The sequence below is a fragment of the Hippichthys cyanospilos genome, chromosome 2 (genome assembly GCF_059441005.1).
Source record: "Hippichthys cyanospilos isolate Australia breed blue-spotted pipefish chromosome 2, RoL_Hcya_1.0, whole genome shotgun sequence".
NCBI lineage: Eukaryota > Metazoa > Chordata > Actinopteri > Syngnathiformes > Syngnathidae > Hippichthys > Hippichthys cyanospilos.
Window position 1 is genome coordinate 13,372,187 of NC_142370.1, and position 20,361 is coordinate 13,392,547.

The 20,361-nt window shown below is 41.6% G+C and overlaps 3 protein-coding genes across 3 annotated transcripts; 1 reads left to right on the forward strand and 2 right to left on the reverse strand.

The window, feature by feature from the left end:
• Positions 1-394: 394 nt before the first annotated feature.
• Positions 395-11,809, forward strand: dytn (dystrotelin). The gene is made up of 16 exons (XM_088439331.1): positions 395-432; positions 698-729; positions 3,683-3,769; positions 3,880-4,063; positions 4,172-4,257; positions 4,350-4,429; positions 4,495-4,566; positions 5,539-5,702; positions 6,021-6,132; positions 6,209-6,342; positions 6,633-6,774; positions 7,318-7,370; positions 7,464-7,605; positions 7,738-7,965; positions 8,025-8,151; positions 9,990-11,809. Exons 2-16 carry the CDS (start codon positions 711-713, stop codon positions 10,079-10,081), a joined length of 1,722 nt encoding a protein of 573 aa, XP_088295457.1. The 5' UTR covers positions 395-432; positions 698-710; the 3' UTR covers positions 10,082-11,809.
• On the reverse strand, positions 9,874-16,865 carry zdbf2 (zinc finger, DBF-type containing 2). The gene is made up of 8 exons (XM_088439315.1): positions 16,780-16,865; positions 15,079-15,175; positions 14,489-14,643; positions 13,663-14,173; positions 13,015-13,137; positions 12,584-12,894; positions 12,210-12,348; positions 9,874-11,217 (listed from the first exon to the last, which is right to left on the reverse strand). Exons 2-8 carry the CDS (start codon positions 15,172-15,174, stop codon positions 10,417-10,419), a joined length of 2,136 nt encoding a protein of 711 aa, XP_088295441.1. The 5' UTR covers position 15,175; positions 16,780-16,865; the 3' UTR covers positions 9,874-10,416.
• Positions 16,866-17,150: 285 nt separating this feature from the next.
• eef1b2 (eukaryotic translation elongation factor 1 beta 2) lies at positions 17,151-19,962 on the reverse strand. Its single transcript, XM_088439352.1, has 7 exons — positions 19,805-19,962; positions 18,885-19,007; positions 18,680-18,812; positions 18,273-18,339; positions 17,929-18,054; positions 17,669-17,736; positions 17,151-17,269 (listed from the first exon to the last, which is right to left on the reverse strand). Exons 1-7 carry the CDS (start codon positions 19,882-19,884, stop codon positions 17,183-17,185), a joined length of 684 nt encoding a protein of 227 aa, XP_088295478.1. The 5' UTR covers positions 19,885-19,962; the 3' UTR covers positions 17,151-17,182.
• Between the last annotated feature and the right edge of the window lie 399 nt (positions 19,963-20,361).

Below are 20,361 nucleotides of genomic sequence, written 5' to 3' on the forward strand. Positions count from 1 at the left end.
AGATATTGTTTTTTCACCCACTGATATTCAACTAGCTGCCATGCCAACATGAAGCTGGAGTTGGGATCAGAGTGGCACCATGCTGACCTCGTCACAAGCTCACTGATCTAAGGAGAAGACAAGTTTGAGTGTGTCATGGTGCCACGGGACAATGAAAGCATAGAAGAAAACACAAATGGCCAGTGTAAGCCGAGACAATGGTCTGCAGCGCCAACACAAACAAAGATGCTACAGAGTGACACAGATTGTTCACTTCAGCTACAAACCTGACTTTGATCCCCCTCCTCCCACCCAAATATGATGTCATCAGTCATTCTGGCTGCCGATTGGTCCAAAGCTGACAGGTGAGCAGCAGCTGCGATGACAGATGAAACCAAAATGGCATCAAAAATTTAACAGCTTCAGCCCGATCCTATGCTGGGAAGGCTGCAGGTGAGTTTCTTCTGAATTTAATGTGTTAAAAAATGTCCAAAATAAGGAAGAAATAATCAGCAAACATTTTGTGTTCTGCATGCAAACACTTGTTTGGTTTTGAAGGTTAATTAACTGTTAATATATTGCATGATTTATCTGCTAAGAGGCTTTCAAAATGAAATGCTAATCAATGTTATGATTGTCACATGACCTTGAGTCCATAATTAGTTTTTCCGATATTAGAAATATTAAAGTGACATTGTTGTATCATTTTTATTTTCAGACTGGAAGCCATAATGGATGTCAACACTCTCAGTGAGGTTTTTTTTTTTGTAGTTTCCCTGTCCTGTTTTATTTTAGGGTAATGTAGTACACAGTGTATTGGTGACTTGAGATGATGCAAGTGTAATTCTGCCACAACGCTCATAATTCCAAACATGTCAATCATAAATCTTTTTTTTTCCTTTGAAAAGAATATAAATATCATTAATTCATTCCAGCCTCTAAAAGAACAACTGATTTTCTTTGTAATGTTTTTCTTAGTAATGGCATAATTCATGTAGTGATTTAATCTGCTTTCGCCACATTTTTTGTTTCAACTCAATGGCTTGTGTTGTTCTTTCTGGTATGCGGACCTTGGCCACCTGGGGGCAGTATAATACAAACAGATATATTGATAAGATGTGGTTGTTGTGGTCGCCCAATCCAATTCATCCATCCATTGTCGAAAGCTTTATTCGAGGTCGTGTGGTGAGAGGCACCAGCTTGATCAAGGAAGCTTAGACCTCGCTCTTCACAGCCCCTTCGTCCAGCTTCTCCGGGCAGAGCCCCTGGCGTTCCTAGGCCAGCCAAGATATAGTCTCTCCAGCATCTCTTGGGTCGCCCAGGGGGGTCTCCTCCCAGTGGGACAAGCCCAGAACACCTCACCATTGAGTCGTCCAGGAGGCATTCCAACCAGATGCCCAAGCCACCTCAGTGGGCCCCTCTTGATATGGAGGAGCAACGGCTCTACTTCGAGTCCCTCCCGGGTGACCGAGCGTCTCACCCCATCTCTAAGAGAGAGCCCGGACATCCTGTGGCGGAAATTAATTTCAGCTGCTTGGATCCACGATCTTGTTTTTTTGGTCACTACCAACAACTCATGACCAAAGGTTAGGGCAGGAACCTAAATCGATCAGTGAATCAAAAGATTAGCTTTTGGGCTCAACTCCTTCTTTACCACGACAGACCGATACAGAGTCCGCATCATAACGCACGCTGCACCAATCCGGTTGTCTAACTCCCATTCCATCCAAATCTTACTCGTGAACAAGACGCCAAGACACTTGAAATTTTCCACTTGGGGCAGGACCTCACCCTCTACCCAGAGGAGGCACTCCACCTTTTTCCGACTGAGGACCATGATTTCAGAATTTAAAGGTGCTGATCGTCATTCCAGCCGCCTCACACTCTGCTGCAAACCACTCCAGTGAGAGTTGGAAGTCAAGGCCCGAAGAAGACAACAGCACATCATCATCCGCAAATAGGAGGGTGCTGAGACACCCAAACCGGACCTCATCAACGTCTGGACTGCAAAATCCTGTCATTAAATGGTAATGAACAGAATCGGTGACAAAGGGCAGCCTTGGCGGAGTTCAACCCTTCTCCAAGTCCACAAAGCACATGTAGACTGGTTGGGCAAACTCCCATGCGCCCTCGAGCGTCCTGTAGAGCTGGTCCACGGTTCCACAGCTGGGAGGAAAACCGCACTGCTCCTCCTGAACCTGAGTTTCGTCTTCACGACGGACCCTCCTCTCCAGTATCCCTAAATAGATCTTACCGGTTAGGCTGAGGATTTGTGATCCCACTTTGTTTGGAACACGCTCTCCGGTCCTCCTTCTTAAAAAGGGGAACCACCACCGCGGTCTGCCAATCTAGGGGCACTGTCCCCGACGTCCATGCGATGTTGCATAGGCGTGTTAATCAGGAAAGCCCTACAACATCCAGAGCATTTAGAAACTCCGGGAAGTTCTCATCAACACCCAGGGCTTTGCCACCGAGGATTTTCTTGACCATATCGGTGACTTCAGCTCCTGAGATGGGAGCGTTTACTTCAGAGCTTCCAGACCCTGGATCCTCAGAGGGAGACCTGTCGGTGAATTGAGGAGGGCTTCGATGTATTCTCCCCACTGACTCACAGTTTCCCTAGTTGAGGTCAGCAGCACCGCAAATCAAACGATACGACGAGTCGATCGTTGAACTGCGGCCTAGGATGTCCCGGTGCCAAGTGCACATCCGGACATCCCCGTGTTCAAACATGGTGTTCATTATGGACAATCTCCGACGAGCACAGAAGTCTAACAACAAAGGTCGCTATCTCCCAGTCATGTCCCAGTACAGGTCCAGGTCTTACAGTCATATCCCACTTGAGCTTTGAAGTTCCCCAAAGGCAGCACTCTCCAGCACACCCTACAAGGACTCCAAAAATGGTGCATACTCGGAACTGCTGTTTAGTGCAAAGTCACAAACCACGGTCAGGACCCATCCCCCCACCCGAAGGCGGGGGGAGGCTACCCTCTCATCTACCTGGGTGAACCCCAATGTACAAGCACAATCAATATGCCCACACCTGCTCTGCACCTCTCATCGCGGGAACTCCAGGGTGGAAGAGAGTCCAACTCTCAAGAGGACTAGTACCAGAACCCAAGCTGTGTGTGGAGGCCAGTCCGACTATAATTAGTCGAAACTTGTCAGCCTCACACACAAGCTCAGGCTTCTGCCTTGCCAGAGAGGTGGCATTCCATGTCCCAAGAGCAAGCTTCTTTAGATCGGTCCACCAAGGTCCCCCACCCTTGGCCACCCAGCTCTCTTCACACCCGACTTCTTTGATCTTTCCACGGGTGCTGAGCCCATGGGAGTGGTACTCTGTAATTTGCTGTTAAAGTAATGTAGTCATTTTCAGAGAGGATGTAGAATATGGTCATAAGTTATGTTATATTGTCTCCCCATGTGTGGCTGTGCTGTTTGTGTTCAAATAGCCATTGAATAAGAACAAAACAAGAACACACAGAAAATAAGAATTGCACTGTGAAACTATAATTTTTTATTCTATAAAATGTATTTGTTGTTCATATTTAGTTCACAGTTTTGTTGTATTCGTGTTATACATTCCTCAAATAGTCTCTAAGACGTTTTTAAGGGTTATGTTGCAAGATGATGTTTGAAATGAAGGCAATGTGTTTTAACAGGCAATTGAATGACTTCCATCACAATGTTTGTTTGTTTCAAGTTTCAGCACTAGAGGATTTCAACAAAATCCGCCCCCCAGCCTACAGAGTTGCAATGAAGCTTGAAAGTCTACAGAAAATCTGTCACAGTAAGTTTGTTTAATGTGGCCTTTTTTTCCGCTTCCTGTCTTTGTTTTGTGGTTGCTAACAGTTTTTGGACTTGTTAATTTGAGAAAGGCATTCTTTATTGTGCTTCCAGTGGATGTTGTGTTACTTCGCCACATCGAGGCTGCCTTTGAGGGCGGACCCAAACGGCAGCGGGATTGTGTCCTAAGCAAGGATGAAGTCATTGTACACCTGAACAGGATGCTCAGGAATGTGTCATCAAAATTCTCAGATTGCTCCGAGAAACTATGCTGTCTTATATTCTTGATGTTTGATAGGTGCGGTCAATTGATAAAATCGCCCCCCCCCCCCCCCAAAAAAAAAATACAAAACAAAACAAAACAATAATGATGGTTAATTGGCTGTGTTCTCTATGCATGCTTCAGGAATCATTCAGGTCAAATAAGTGCAATTTCGCTCCGAAATGCTCTCATCTGTTTATCGGCGGAGACTGTCCTGGTGAAATATGAAGGTGAAAAATGTGTTAGTTTGCAAATAATGTGTATTTGGATGGAATGTGTCTAGGGTTAGGGTTACATTATAACTTATGTAACTGTGTCTCAGCTCTGGTGGGCGAAGCAGCAAATGCTTCCGGCTCTGTCACTAGGTCTTCTCTTAGAGCCGTACTGGAGGATGTCAACCAGGTAAAGCATAGTAACTATATTACCCATCATGCCTTCATCATCTAACGCCTAGCATGTACGCTCAGATTCCTGCAGTCATCCAGGAGGATGGGGTGTTTGGTAATGTGGAAGAGGCAGTGAAATCATGCTTTCAGGGGGTAAGAAAACATTTTTGTTCAGTTATTTTCTCGGGTCATAAAGGATTTTTTTAGTTAACATTTCCATTTTAGTCACCTGCATTCTTCGTAGTAATGAGACTAAAGCAAGCTCTATTGCAGTGATTCTCAAAACATGAGATTTAAACAAGGTTTTTTCCGAATATCAGCAAATCAAATTGACTATTTACTTTTAATGCCGTGATAGCAACAGTACATTTATTCTTTCAAATTAAGAGGAAATGTCTTGAAACATGATGCATCTTATTGCTAAATTGAAAGCTAATCATTCTTTTCAAAATGCTGGTAAATTGTACTTAATTTATAAAGCATTTAAACCTTACAAGGCCCTTAACAGTCGACTCCTTATTCACCTACTAATGATTCTGCTTAACAATGCTTCAGCATGGTCACCAGGGTCAGGAATCGAACCCACGACCTTGTGGTTGGGAGACGAATCCCGTATAAAACAAACATACAAGCTATATCGTCTGGAGTTATTGAATAAAATACACCAAGAGAAAGCACTGGGAATATAGTTTGGTTAAATAAATCAGACACGGATGGCACAAAGTTCTGTTTTTAGTGTTTTGGTTTTAATCTGAAAATGCTTTGTCCTTGTTTCCTTGTTAAGAGGCACTTGAGAAATATTTCACAGGGGGCACATAATTCAAAAACAGGTTAAGAACTACTACTTCACCCACATGTTCCTATTGTCACAATACATACATACACACACACATACTGTGTGTGTGTGTGTGTGTGTGTGTGTGTGTATATATATATATATATATATATATATATATATATATATATATATATATATATATATATATATATATATATATATATAGTTTATAAAACTTGTCTGAGGTTGTGGAAGTGACAGCAAACATAAAAATCCATGTACCGTACCTGACCTTTAGAAGTTGTGGCTAGTTGTGTCATAGTGACAGTGCCACTAAAATTTGACAGGTACTGACGTCCACAGTAAACGGAAAACAGGTGTCATCATGGCTGCAGAGTGAACCTCGTCTGTTGCTATGGTTACCTGTACTTCATCGCCTGCTCATAAGTCAGAAAGTTGTTCATGCGGTCCGCTGTCATATCTGCAAGATATTTCCAATCAGTGGACTCAGGTGAGTATAATCCACCACCAATTTTTTAATTAACCTTTTTTTTGCGTTTGCTGCAATTCTCTAAATTGCTACAAAATAATTTCACTCTCTGAAAAGAAATTGGTCTTAGGGAAGTGCTGTATGTCGTGCACATAACACTCAACTGAGTAAATCTTTGTTCATCAGGGAGAAGCTCACTATTTCATTTACCATTTAAATCATTAAAATAGGCCAAATTCACATTTTGAGAGATGGTATCAAATGTTATTCTCAGTAGACTCGTTCCCTATTAGCATAGGATTAAGAAAAACATGACTTGAGAACTGCGTGTTCATTCAGGTATCGTTGTGTCAAGTGTCTGAAGGTCCACATGTGTCAGAGTTGCTTCCTGTCAGAGCGACAGACACACAAACACAAGAGCCACCACCCGGTGACTGAGTTCTGCACACAGGTAAGGAAGAAAATACGCAAAATGGAAAATATGGCCAGAAACTTGGTTGACTGACACAATCTCCTCTCCTTGTCAGCCCACCTGGAGAGAGTCGCTTTCTTCAATTGTGTACCGTACGCGTCATTCTCTATTACCACGACGATATGCTCAAGGAGGAGTGGAAAGGACAAAGGGACTAAAGAGGGAGGAGTTAAGGGACAGCCAGAAGAAGTGAGACTCCATCTATTTTGTATACTGACTATCCTAATATGTGCCATGAGTGACAGAAATCTATCACCCTAATTTAGATTAAAGCAGTACCAGAATCCCTGGGGATTCTGTACGTAGGCACGTTAGGGGGTGCGTGAGATTTTCCCCCAAAATAAAATGCTTGAAGCTGGTTAAGTAGTGCTTGGCTGAGAAAATATTATAAACAGGGCCATCATTGGAAAAAAGGTTGCCAAACATTGCTTTGAAAAGCAATGTAAAATGTATCAATAAAAATCAAATGTGTTTCCCAGCGCACCACCTGTGCATTCGGTGTCCCCTCCCGAAGAATGTGAGAGCAGCACCTCTGTTGAATGTGTTCCCCATGATTCCACAGCGCAATTTCATTCCGCGTCATCAAAATGCCAACAGACTGATGAGATGCTGCCGCAACAGGTGACCTCTGATGACCTGCAACTCAGACGTCCGTTTACTCTGGACCATAGGTCTCAATTTCTCAAAGGTCGGTGTACTGCATCTTTTTCACCAACACACCTGATTCAAATGATTAGCTTATCAGCAAGCCCTGATACCTCTCGGGTTTTAAGCTCTCAAGAGCTTCAAAAATGATCCTAAACAGTTGAATCAGGTGTTTTGGCGGGAGATGCATCAAAAACAAGCGGCATACCGGCCCTCGAGTACTAGATTTTGACACCAATGGTCTGGAGTATGTTCGTGTCGTTCTTTGTCATCCGACCCACAGAGCATCTGAAATCTTGCAAGTAAATCATGTCAACTTCCCTAATCCTTGGTAAATTTCGTACATATTTTCAAATTGTTCATGTGTAACTGAGATTTTGCAAGGTCGAATGTACATAGCCACCCGGTGGTCACCAACAAAAGGTCTAGTTTTTGTGCTTGTCATGTCTTTCGCCATCAATTCACCGAACTGACAGTGCGATTCTACCATGCAAAATACAACATTTTTTACCCTCAAAGTTGGACATGTCCACTCTGCTTACTGAAGTCAGGGACCTGCACAGAGACAAAAGGTAAGGGGTAAAAAAAAAAAAAGTTAACCAGCCAATCGGAAGGCAGGATGTGAATTTGGAATCACGTGTTTGTTGTCTGGTTTCTTGATGAAGACTATTAGAAGAGCAGCTAGAGGTGTGGCGTCTTTCGGTCCTATCAGAACAGGGTATGCTGAAGGAACGCTGTGCAGAGATGGAGGTTACCATGGAAACAGTCAAAGAACACAACATCAGTCTGCAGGCAACGCTCACTCAGGTAAACCGATTGTATGACTGGATAGCTGGTGCTTGAGTACATTGAAAAAGAAAGCAGACACATTTGTAGTGACTACCTGTAGTGACTACCTGCGAATTGTCACCTTCACCCATGAACATTTCCATTCTTCAGACGCTGAAGAAGCTCCAAACACACAATGACATACCACCACACCAAAATGAGATTGAAAACACGACAGGAAACATGACACCAACCTCTGATGTGGAGACATGTGTGGATGAAGATATAAACGTTGAAGAAGAGTTGATGTTGATGACAGACGATGAGTGGAGTGAGAAGGAGAAAACTAGATCCCCAACAATAAACCACCTCGAATGGTCACATGACATCCACTCGGAGGTGAACTGTGCAGGTAACAGCCTTCATTGTCAATCGATTCAACAAGGGATGTCTTATAGGAAGTGGACGTGGCTATGGCTGATAACCAGAGATGTGGAACTTGTAGTCCAGAAGAGATGCTAGAGAAGACAGTGGACCGACTAATAAGTGCCTGGGGGACTGATAGGAGGAAATATCAACAATCAGGCATGGCATAAGTCTCCTTCTTTATTTGCTTGTAAATTGTTTTGCAGAAATTACCCAAAAAGCCGTACCTGAAAAAGTAGAAACATGTTGACAGCAACCACATTTAGATGACGTCAAGTCGAACGAAACATAGAATGAAGAGGATTTACAATTACATGGCTATGCCTCTAAAAAGTCCGACCTTATTTAGCACAGTTAACAAACAATTAAAAAATAACTTTACTCGGATAGTTCTGAACCTCAAGCGTTCGACAGGAATGTAGAGAATAAAGATGGCCGATGGTGACATATTTTTAACTTTTAAGAGATCGGGGTCATTTTTGCACGACATGGCGACTGAGATCGAAATGTACAATTCCAATTTGGGAGGTCAAAAATGTCCGACTTCCCACCTTTCTCGAATGCATCATACGACAAGCGTAATCATCTGAGAAGCACTTGACAAGTGGAGAAAGCTCAGCTCTTGGTTTGAAAATAGACCCACGGCTGACGTCCTTGGCCTCGAAAGGTCAGAAAAGCAGAAATAGGCGTGACAAATCAAATACGTGCATGGGCTGCACATGTGAATAACTATCAAGACGCGCGGCTCACCACGGTTGCAGTTGTGCGTAAGGCCTGAGGATGTCGCAAAAAGCTAACGTTCCTTCAATGCTAACGATGAAAAAACAATTTGCATTCCTGAAAACAGTGGTTCTCGCCTTTGTTTCCAGTGATGTACCCCCTGTGAATGATCTTTTCAGCCAATTAACCTTTAACCAGATAAAAAGACTTAAAATATGCCATCAGTGTGATTTATTAAACGTTAGACCCTTTCGAACTTTATTTGTATATGTCCAAAAAAATCATCAGCATAAAGTAAGTATCCTTTTGGATCATATAAGAAATCTGTTGTCAAAAAGAAATCACTTAATTATTAACAAATATTTGTCTGCAAAAAATAATAGTGTCAGGCCTGTTCTAAAACAAAATTAATTATACACAAATATTTGTCAACAGAAAAATATTAAACATAAAGCATCCTGTTTTGGAGTTACAGTAGACATCTGCTCACAAAAATAAATCATGAACTTAATTATTAATAAATATCTGTCAGCAAAAAGTAATCAACATGAAGTGTCAGACGTGTTCTCAAAAAGAAATAATTATAAATAAATATTTGTCCGCTGCAAAACATTCAACATAAAGTGTCCTGTTTTGGAGTTATAGGAGCTCTCTTAACAAAAATATATAATTAACTTAAAAATTAATAAATATTTGAGCCCCCTAAAAATAATTAACAAAGTGTAAGACCTGTTCTCAAAAAGAAATGTTATATGGAGTTCCTTCAAGTACCCCCATTTGAGAACCACTGCCTTGAAACAATAGGACCTCCAAATATGGTCCGATATTTAGTGTGCAATTCCTGAATCTCCAAAACGGGCGTGGCACCTAAACTTTGTAGAGCCTTTACTCAAAAACCATTTAGGAGGCTCAAACTTCACAGATTCTTTGACTTGGTGCCCGCGGGCACTAATAAAATCAAAATCTGGCAAATTAAAGAAGTGTCCGGGGGACGATTCTGGTGATTGTTGTGATTTGACATGGAATGACCCATATTCTACGTGTATATAGTGTGCTTTTTCGGGCATTATGTCAATGCAACAGTTGCTTGTATTTTATTATTTTTAATGAGTAACATATATTTTATCTGGAAATGGTGAAATAAGCGTAAAACGCCAAAAATAATGTACAAACACGTGAAAAGTTCACTTTACTGCACTCACAAAGTATTTGTACTGACAAGAGACTATAAATTATCATCACATTAAGTTACAAGAATTGTCATTTTTGTTGACCAGGTGATAAGGGCCTGGCGCTAATTGAGGCTGCAGACCAGGTTGGAGACTCTTTACTCTACCTGGTGGACACCGTGAGACGAATCCCGATCTAGATGGAGAAGATACGGTGTACGACACAGCAGACAATGGTGTGTGCCTTTTTGGATGGACCACATCCATTCTTAAACATCAACAAAGTTAAAGGCACGTCTGTCTTCGCATCAACAAAGCTAAAGGCACTTGTCTCCAGGACCCAAGGTCCCAAGTGGGACCATCCTACTGACCGTCCCTTCATGAGATGTACCCTCAATTGACCTGATTAAAGTCAATCAATCAATCTGTTCTGCTGTGTAATGTAAAAATGAGGGGCTAAAAAGAAAGTTGTTTTTTTTTCTCATCCCTTTTTATTTTCAAATGGTTCCTAAGTGAAGATATTGTAACAGATGTGCTACTTTGGGTTTTTTTCACAGCCCCTAACCCTCTGAGACCGCCCTCGCCGGAGGTTTGGCTCTACAGTGGACGGGCGTGCTCGGTCTTTTTTACGGAGTCCATCTCTCCTGGGTGGCGGAAGTGTGGTCTGAGCTTTCAGTCTCTTATTGGGTGGCCTTGGTTGTTCTTCAACTCCTATTCTTGCTTCCTCTGACCTACGTCGAGGAACCGGCGAAGAGGGTTCGCGTTTATGACTCTGTGCCGAGTCTGTGCTAGGAGTGCTCGACAGCCTCTGATTTTTTACCCTGGGGGATTCTGAGCCGCCTTCCCCAGACCGCTTCTCTGTGTTCAGGTCTGGGCTCAGACTTCGAAACAGCTGACGTACACACGTGGGCAAAGGGCTGGAAGGAGTGGAGCTTTTGCTCACCTTGAAGCCCTTGGGCGGGTTCTTAATGATGCGATTGCTGCGGTGATCATAATAACACACGGGAAATTGTTTGTATTTTACCTTCAGCTTGTGAAAGTCGGGTGGGCGTTGCTTTTTCCTGCTGCGTTTGGGGGTGGCCCTTGCCAAGGGTGTGTAGGTGGTAGAGGGGAATGTTGGGGAGCAGAGAAGGTAGACCAGAGACGTGCTCGACTGCAACGGCGTGATGACGGGTGAGTACGAGGGCGGGAGACGAGACCATCGCATTTCGGGAGGCTTTTCCGGTTCCTCTCGAACGCCGGGATGGATGCTAGTGGGCGCGGTCTCTAGGGATGGTTGAAGAACAGTCGGCACGACCAAGCGGACAGTCTGAGTGGCATGGCTGACTTTGACCACCTGGGGAAAAAAAAACAAAGGAATGTTTCAGTAAGTAAAAGTGTGTGCTGTGGAGTTCACGTGAATTAACCTGAAAAATAGCATTCTTTAATATCCTACTTGAAAAAAGTGACTTTAAAAGAAGAAAAACTGGACTTAAAGAGCTAATCCTTCATTTCATTGAACACTGGCTTCTTCTGGCGTTCGCATTTTGACCAAGGGGGGACATTAATAGAAATACTTTACGTGGAAACAATTTCACATTTACGGTGGCAGTAAGTGCAGTTCTTTGCAGAATATACCTGTGAGTATTGTTATATTTTCTGTCTAAATGTGTTGCTGCACACTTAAGTTGCAACTTTGCCACATAGGTGAAAAGGAAACAAAGCTAAACATGATCTCTTGCTTAGGGGTATTCTCCATTATGTGTTGGCATTATCTTTGAGCCAACTAAGGCTACGTTTTTTCATTTTGTTTTAAACACACATGAAATTGTCTTTTTTATGTTTTGTCAAAGTGGCAATGAACAGCTTGATGCAAGTGCAATTCAACAATAACTAGGCCAGAACACCCCCCACCACACTCTGTGCATTCCTCTATCACATTTTGACTGCCTTGAAAGGATCTCTTTTCATTTGATATTGTAACGTTTGTTGTTTTGAATGGGTTTCTGTTCAAGTGAGTTGGGTCAGAGGGTTGAGTAATATTTAAATGAAAGAACTGAATTATTCTATGAAATGAAAATTTTAATAAAGGCATTTTAAAAATGTTGTCTTGCAAATATATGCTCTTTAAAGTACGTATCAATTTGGATGGATGACTACTTATCCCTGGCCCCTCCGCAACAAAAAGTTTTAAGTCGGGATTCCACGATTCAATTTCCCATGGAAGTTACATTTATAAAAGGTAAACCAAAAACATCGTCGGTGATTGGTTTTTACACGTTTTTACTTCTAGTGGAGTGAGTATGTTTGCCATCTAGAAAAATTTGTGGATTTTTCGGTCACACTTACCTGACATCTGGACGCCAGCCTGAAGTTTCGCCTTCTTGGGACTTCTTCCTCATGGTGGTCCAGTAAAGGAAAGATGCCAATGTCTGACTCTGCCACAGTCTGATCAGGTCCACTCACATTTTTGCTCCTGGTGCCGTACCTTTTAGGTAAGACACAGTCAAAATATGTACAAAATAAACATCCACCTATCCACATACAGAGAAAGACAATTCACATTCACCCTCAGCGGACAATTTAGAGTCTTCAGTAAACATAACAGGCATGTTTTGGAATAAAGGAAAACCTGCAGGGTTCAGCCAAGTTAGGTACACTACTTGAACACATTTAGAATGAAGAGTTCAGGTCGTAAAGGTGTGACTAAAACGTTATGTGACCTGGCAAGGGATTCGCTGTCGAAGTAGCAGACAAAACGACCTTGTCTGAACTGTCGAACCAGATCATCAACCTTCTTCTCATCTTCCTCTTCGATCTGGGACCATGTCTTTCCTTTGAAGGACTCTGGCAAATCCTTTGGCTCTTCTCTCGGGAGAGTCCTGAAAACCCTGCGTTGGACTGCATCCCGCTTATTTTGGAGGGCAGATTCAAGCTGGTGGGAGTACGTCTGGTCCGTCAAGTCCACCTGAATATCGGTCAGATGGCTCAAGTCCCTCACCTGCGTCTGGGCCAGCGCAACACATGGGTCTACCTGGAAACACATTGCTTATCTTATAGAAGACACTGTGACACTCTAGAGAACTCACTAGTTGTATACAATCATTCAAAAAATACTATGAGGCAGTAACCAACATCTTCCTTCTCTGCTCACCTGTCCAGGTGAGTCCCAGTCACTTTGAGTTTGAAGAGAGTGAGGCAGACTGATGTGAAAGCTGTCTACCTCCTCAAACGAAAAGGAAGACAAACTGTCGCCATGACAACATGTCTGGATAACCTGGAGGCCAACACGAGAACAAAAGATTCACATTATTGAGAGATTTGCCGAAGGAGGAAGCATGGGATCTCAGAAGGAAGCCTTTCAGTATGTAAATTGCATCTCAAGATGACAAATAATGAACCTCCTCCAAGATCTAAAACTCGTTTCAGAGTTGACTCACAACTGGAGTAGCAAAGATGAAAACACCATGGTAATCAACAGCATTTAATTGCAGATTAAAGTGAATTCATGGGAATTATTTTTTTTTAAGTTACCTCCTAAGTAAGAATTCATAATTTATTCATATTTTACCCTAATCCACATCAACCAGATGTTTATGCAAATTAAGTTTTAGGAGTTATAAATCACTGCGTGGATTTTTTTTTTTTGCTTTAATAAGTATTGCATAAGCGCCATCCTGTGGCATCTTACTGTATGTTCAAATGAAAAACGCTTCATTTAAGGGTACCTGGGGTAAAACAAAATGCAACTATTTTCCATCCTTTTCAAACAAGCTAGCAAGACTAAAACTTTTGAACCAACCTCCTCAATCGTTTGGTCCACAAGGTCACCGTGTGGCTCACAGAAGAACTTCTCTTTGAAAGCCGCCACACGCTCTTTCTGCCAGTTGTGCCAAGGCTGTGGCACAACAGAAGAGAGTGGGCAAGAACCTGGATGTGGACCATCAGTTGGAAGGATAGAAGTCAGAGACTTGCTGCTTTTCCTCTTGTCAGTCTTTCTGTGTGCCTTCCGATGCGTGGGCACAGGGGATTGTTGTTTCCGAAGATTTGCACGCCCTGACTTGATGGTCCTTGCCTCCTGCGCTTTTGCTTGTGGAGAAGGCTCTTCTTGACCTACCCCCTCTGATAGTCTTTTTTCAAACTGCCTGCAAGAGGCAGCATCTTCTTCTTGATTAGTTGATACCTTGCTCGAGCTGGACAGGTGCTCGCGTGTACCCATGGAAAAGTCATCATCGCCAGAAAAACAGACGTCATCCAGCTCTTCTCTTGGCAAAAGAGGAGTGGGGATGGATGGGAGATCTGCATGAGACGGTCTAAAGACATAAACATACAGAACAATCCACCAATATCTTCCATACTCAAATATTCTGTCCCAACGCTGGTGATACTTTTTCTAACTTTGTTTCAGGTATCGAGACAAACCTTTTGGCCAATTAGACATTTCAACGCTGGTGATACTTTTTCTAACTTTGTTTCAGGTATCGAGACAAACCTTTTGGCCAATTAGACATTTCAGAACAGAAATGAGACCTTTTCTAAACAGAAACTACCTCTGACACATTTATTGATGGTCTTTCAACGACCTGAAGAGCGGCATTTTGGGATACGCCATATTTAAGAACTGATACCTCGGGTCGTTGTAGCAGTGTGGATGGTGTAACAGGACATCTTGCAGGAATCGCTCCAGCAGAGTTCCTTTGGCTTGGCCGCTGTTAATAAGTGATCTGGTAGAACCCCTGGTGGACGCTTGTACACAATCCAGGTGTCTGAGACTAGACAGGTGCTGAAAACAAAAATCGGATTTTTTGTAGCCATAAAGGTTCACACAGAATTAACAAGTTTCATGTGGAGATGGCAACATTAAAAAAATAATAATACAAAATTCGCAATGTGTATGCATGTCACGCCAATTGCCGACACAGTATCTTCTTGTCCTCCCAGGCTAAGAAAAAAAAATCCCTGGCGATGTTCATACAGCACATCAAGAAAGTAAACAGTTTAGCATTTTTGAAAATGTCTTTATTTTATGTCTTTATTTTGTTAGGGTCTTATTATAAAATGACACAAATTACTTTTATTTCTCAAGGTTCACACAAAATATACCCGTAGATGTCCTCGCTGCTGGCCAGATTTGAGTCAATAGGTTTTTTTTTTGGCTACAATCATAAAACTAAAAGCAATCTTCAAATTGCCCATCACGAGAAAGACCACACCTCACCTGATCTAGGTCGTTGTAGAGGACTCGGCAGTAGGTACAGTATCCTGGTCTGCATGGTGTGCATCCGGAAGGCCCTGGCTGAGACTCCGCCCACATCCTGTGACATGAATTCAAATGTGGGGTGTAGGAAGTTATAAGCATTGTGTATAAGAAGCATTGATATATGCCACAAACAAAACAGTTCCTTTCCATTGGGATAGAAGCACTTCAGCGCCATTGAAGCAAGCGTTCAGCCCTTAACTTGAAATTATAAAGAAAAAACTAAACATTCAGATTTTTTTTTTTTGCTTTTTAGTTTTTCCGTTGCTTAAAGAAATTCATACACATACCGTAATTACATCATTATTTGTCACAACTTGTCATTTAGTTTATTTTGTGATATTTTCATTATGCCAATTCATAACATCAAGACAGAAAAGCAAATAAAATTTTGGGCACTCAGTTTAGCTTGTTTTTGTTGTCATATCACTTAAAAGGATTTGGAGTTCAGACTTTTTACAAATATCTAAAAATTGATTCAAAATCTTTTCAAGTCGTTTCTATTGTTTATCTAATTAGCTTTCCAGTTCCATCATCGTGTTTTACCTCAACTAATCGGATAGTTATGTTTAGATTTATGGCCACTCCAGAGAGGAGCTCATATAGGTTTTCTTAATTATGTATAATTATTTCGATGATACCGACTCATATCGTTTTATCAGTGGGATAATTCAACAATATTGTTTATCGGTTTTGTTTGTGACAAGCCGGAATTCTGGAATTCTTCTGAAATACAATTGGTTTCACACAATTGAAGCACAAACCCTATTATTAGGAAGGGCTCTGAGATTTACATTTCACTTGTGACAATTTTCTTTGTGAGAAAATCGAGATTTATAACCATAAATCCCACAACAAAACAAGCAGCACTTAGTTGTCAGTATGGCAACAGTAAGTCACATTCGTCTGAGTGAAATCCGAGTTTTCTTTAAACTGTGACGTAACAGATTTTTTAAAAATCACTATTTACTTCTGTTTGAGTGAATCATGTGTGAAATTAGTCGGGATTTGAGTACTTGATTAGAATCGGTGACAAAAGAAAGCAAAAACCATCGCTAATAAGTCACAAAGTTGTTCACTTAACATTTCCTTAAAATATTATTTTCCCCAAACTCGAAGAAAAGTAATTCTAACATTCGGGGCCAGTGGATTTGTGAGTCCTAAATCGGGTGTCTGCAAACCATAATTAATACCTTTGACCGCCTGCCTTTGTCAAACGACATGCATGGTTTGTTTACTGTAAGAACAGTTCAACTTTTGCCACAAGGAGCTGTTGTCATTAATTTGCATTGATTCGGCCAGTTAAGTCTGCAAAAGGCGTGTTTTAATCGCCTTATGAGAGGGCAGATGACCCCGTTTTTAATGGGTCCCTAGACGGGGGGGAAAAAAAAAAAAAAAGTTGGAAAAGCCCATGTCTTCAAAGGTTGTAAGTCCGTTTACGTCAACGACAGTTCGAAATTCAGGATGGTAGACCACCAAGTAGCTCTGTAGTTTAATCGTTTGGGCAACTCTTTACGCTGGCTTCGAACGCGCGTTAGCCTGGCATAATCACGTGATAAGCGTTTCAATGGCGCTACTCCTTTTAAATCGGCTCAATTGTGCTGTAATGCGTGGATGCAATTTGAACTGCTTTGGTTCGCAACTGACAACGAAACATTTTACCTGTTTAACTCTGAGACTGAACGAAACCATCTTCCACCGCGCGCTTTTGGCTTGCGTGTCAGTTTCCGCCCTGCTTCTTATTCTGCGGCTTTTAAGGCTGTTTCGCTAGTCTTGCGCCGCCAAAAGGCCAAACTGAGAAATTCATTTAACCCATTTGTCAAACTTCGAAATGTAGCGTACAAGCAAGTAAAGCCTGCAAAATTTGAAGTCATGGTGCAAATATTCAAGTTCCATCCTAGTTGCTTCCATCGAATAGCACATTTTTGGATCAAAAATACTTTGGTTGGGTGTGTTGCGTCACCATTCTGAACAGCATAACTTTGGTTGGTCAAGTGTTACAAACGCCACCCCCCAAAAGAAGAAAAACAAACTGTATCCAAGTGCTTTATTTTGCGTATTATTTTTAGATTTTGTTAAAAGCAGCAACGTCCATTGACTGGACAAAATCCTCAAATGCTGTGATATGCTCCTCCAGAATGTCAGTGCCCACCTAAAACAAAGCAAAAACAATAATTGAAAAGTCTGCATCAAGATTTTTTTTTTTTTTAACAAATCTGTCATAGGTAGCTGAACAGCAACGATGTCACAATGTTCTGAGACATATTTATTTCTCTCCAAAACATGGCAAAACTCATGTCAATTCTTTTCACAAAATTGGAAATGTGTTTTTGTGCAATGTGTTTTTGCAATTTTGTAATTAATCTGTATAAATGTTAGTGTGATAAGACTAATTTTAGTGAAAACTTCCTTGTATATCACCACAATTTTCATGTTGATTATGGTAGATTAGTATTTTTCAAGTGGTATTTGAATTTTTTCACAACCATTGGCCTAGAACAGAGAACAAATTAGTATGATTGACTTCAGAGTTATCACAACCCATACCCACCTTATCATCTTCAACTACACAGTTGATCTGCAACTTTTTGATGCCATATCCCACTGGTACTAGTTTTGCTGTAAGAACACACAAATAGATTAACATGACTGATTTTGCTTATTTTCTGCACTAGGGAAAAACAGAACTCCAATTGTTTCAGATAATTTAAGTAGCATCACATCTTCAGCCGAAAGATGGTGAGGTGTAATCATCATTAAGTGGAGAAGTGCCTGACGCTCAGATTGACCATTTATATGTCACTTGCTTACATTGTCCCCAGACGAGTCCGTCCATCTGAATACTTCGTACACACTCCTCTAACTTGGCCATGTCGGTCTCATCATCCCATGGTTTGACATCCAAAAGAATAGACGATTTAGCGATGAGGACAGGTTCTAAGGAGGAGGGAAAGGAAGGGAAGTTACCGCCACAGAGACAACTTAACAGTTATGCAAGGCCCTGACTTGGACGGTCAGATAAGTATAGTGTGCATCACACATCAGCCGAAAGATGGTGTTAGATAATCATCACGAGTCCAAATTTAACAACAATCCTATTGTTCCAACCTGATGTCAAGATTGAAAATAAAACAAAAAACAACAAGTTCACTTACTGTTTGCCTTCTTTGCGGCATATGCTGCTACACGCTCCTCCTTTAGCCTCGCAGCCTCTGCATCCTCCTACAACAATAGATTGCAGGTTAGCTTGAACGCCACTTTAGGATTAGTGGTACATTGGCAACATTGTTTGAGATACAACTTGACTGGGCATCAAAAGCTGGTATGAGGTATGAAAAGAGACATGATCATAGCAAGATGCAAAGAAACAAGCCAAGAAGTTTATTGGGGAAAAAAAAAGCAAGAAATGTTGCAGCTACTGCTTCCAGCTACTATTGGAAGAATAAACCTTTTAAATGTTAATATTCCCGAGGATCGGCTTAATCAATCGTGACAGCCACTATCTTAAAATTTGATTAATTGTGCAGCCCTAATTCAAGTATGGCTGTATTTGCATCCTCACCTCATCGTCAGATCCAAACAGATCAACATCATCATCATCATCCTCATCATCTGCCTTTTTGGTGACTGCTGCAGTGGAGTCAGCAACACCCGCTGGGCCATACTGCCCCAATGGCTTCTTCACACCTGGAAGACTGACCAAAAAAGGTGGTTGGCTGCATTCCTAGAAAGCTTGCATCTGTTGCCACAGCATCTGTAGTAGATACCTGTTCTTCTGGCTTTGATAGGACTTGATGTGGTTGAACCAGCGGAGGGCATGGCAAAGTTCAGCAGAGGGTGGCGTAGTGATTGCCTCAAAAATGGCAACATCTGCCTGAGAAGGCACATGCCTAGGAATAAAGATGGAAGTTAATAAAGTAGTACATGCTGTGTTACTAATTAGTGAGTTGGTGCAGTTTATTATTTTATGTTATTTATGTTAACCTAGCACCAACACAGAAGTTTAGAGTTCTTGTTAATGAATTAAAAACAATGTTGAAAATATGCCAGTGCTTCCAGATCTCAGATTAATGGACTAGGGGGTAGCGAGTAAGTGCGTCATTTATTATTTTTTCGTGTGGGTGTCAAGTCCCACCCGTGACACTTGTTATTCATTTTAGGTTTTCACAACGTTCACATTTTCTTGCAAACTATTAGGAGCTGAAAAGGAGGCGCTTTGTTTCGCGTGTTAGTTGAAAAAGGAGGGTTGGACAATGAAACAACTTCCACGTTTCTTGTGACGAATCTGCAGTCAGGAAACAGCTGGAATCGGGAGCCAGTTAAACTGTTACGCCGCTTTGGCCGACGTGTCCTAACTTTTCATGACACGCTGTGTAAATGGCATTTAACGTTAGCTTTTAACTAGCATGTGTCTTATAGCAGTGGGGTCTCATTACTTTCCCAAAGCAAGTTAACCCTACATACTACTACCAGTGGTAGTGGCGATTCCTTTTACGATACGTTGACGTATGTGACAATATGTAGCTTTTACGTTAGCTTATTCACATCTCTCCGCTTGTGCTAGCTGTTAGCCAAAATGGCGCCGCCGGTAACGTGGAACAGCAGTGAAAATCTTTTTGACAACCCCCATAGTTTGAAACCTGATTTGCACGTTCGCATATACAGGTAATGCCGCAGCTGCACTTACCCTTCTATGTAGCTGCGATCTGCAAGGAAATCATTCAGCACTTTAAGACCGGCGGGAGCTTTCAGGTCACCGAAACCCATGATGACAACGGGTAGCTACTTGGGGAGGAAAAAGGGACCACGTGGTGGCAAACCGCCATTTTATAGCTGAACACTAGCTCCTCCTTATCTAACTCCTCCCCAAGACTCCCAGAAACCCCAAGTTTTTTTTTTGTTTTTTTTTTTGCCATTTGAAGTGTAAATGTGATAAAATAAGGATGTCTGCTTAGACAAAACTTTAACCTGGATAAATGCTGTAAAAAGTAGTTTACAATTGTTGAAAGATAGTTTATATTGCTTTCCTCCTTTGTCAATGTTAAAAATGATATACTGTACTGTAGTCTCTTTCCTAGGTGGGGCTTTGCAAAATATAATTGAAAAGCACTGGTCTAACTCCACGTTGAAAACTTACATTGAAATCCTAAACCTACTATACAACTCTAACCCTCCTTTTGAAACGTTTTTGGAAACCATTTTTTGAATCAAAAACCTAACATGGACCCAAATTCACATACATTA

What these genes read in the sequence shown, in the direction of transcription:
- dytn (XM_088439331.1), top strand. An exon ending in TGTCCTGGTGAAATATGAAG is followed by an intron (nt 4,258 to 4,349) that starts GTGAAAAATGTG and finishes ACTGTGTCTCAG; the next exon opens with CTCTGGTGGGCGAAGCAGCA. An exon ending in TTAAGGGACAGCCAGAAGAA is followed by an intron (nt 6,343 to 6,632) that starts GTGAGACTCCAT and finishes TGTGTTTCCCAG; the next exon opens with CGCACCACCTGTGCATTCGG.
- zdbf2 (XM_088439315.1), bottom strand. Translation starts at nt 15,174, where the DNA reads ATGTGGGCGGAGTCTCAGCCAGGGCCTTCCGGATGCACACCATGCAGA. An exon ending in ACTGGGACTCACCTGGACAG is followed by an intron (nt 12,895 to 13,014) that starts GTGAGCAGAGAA and finishes ATGTGTTTCCAG; the next exon opens with GTAGACCCATGTGTTGCGCT. An exon ending in GGCTGGCGTCCAGATGTCAG is followed by an intron (nt 11,218 to 12,209) that starts GTAAGTGTGACC and finishes TTTTTTCCCCAG; the next exon opens with GTGGTCAAAGTCAGCCATGC.
- eef1b2 (XM_088439352.1), bottom strand. Translation starts at nt 19,884, where the DNA reads ATGGGTTTCGGTGACCTGAAAGCTCCCGCCGGTCTTAAAGTGCTGAAT. An exon ending in TGTTTGGATCTGACGATGAG is followed by an intron (nt 18,340 to 18,679) that starts GTGAGGATGCAA and finishes CTATTGTTGTAG; the next exon opens with GAGGATGCAGAGGCTGCGAG. An exon ending in GTGTAGTTGAAGATGATAAG is followed by an intron (nt 17,270 to 17,668) that starts GTGGGTATGGGT and finishes GCTTTGTTTTAG; the next exon opens with GTGGGCACTGACATTCTGGA.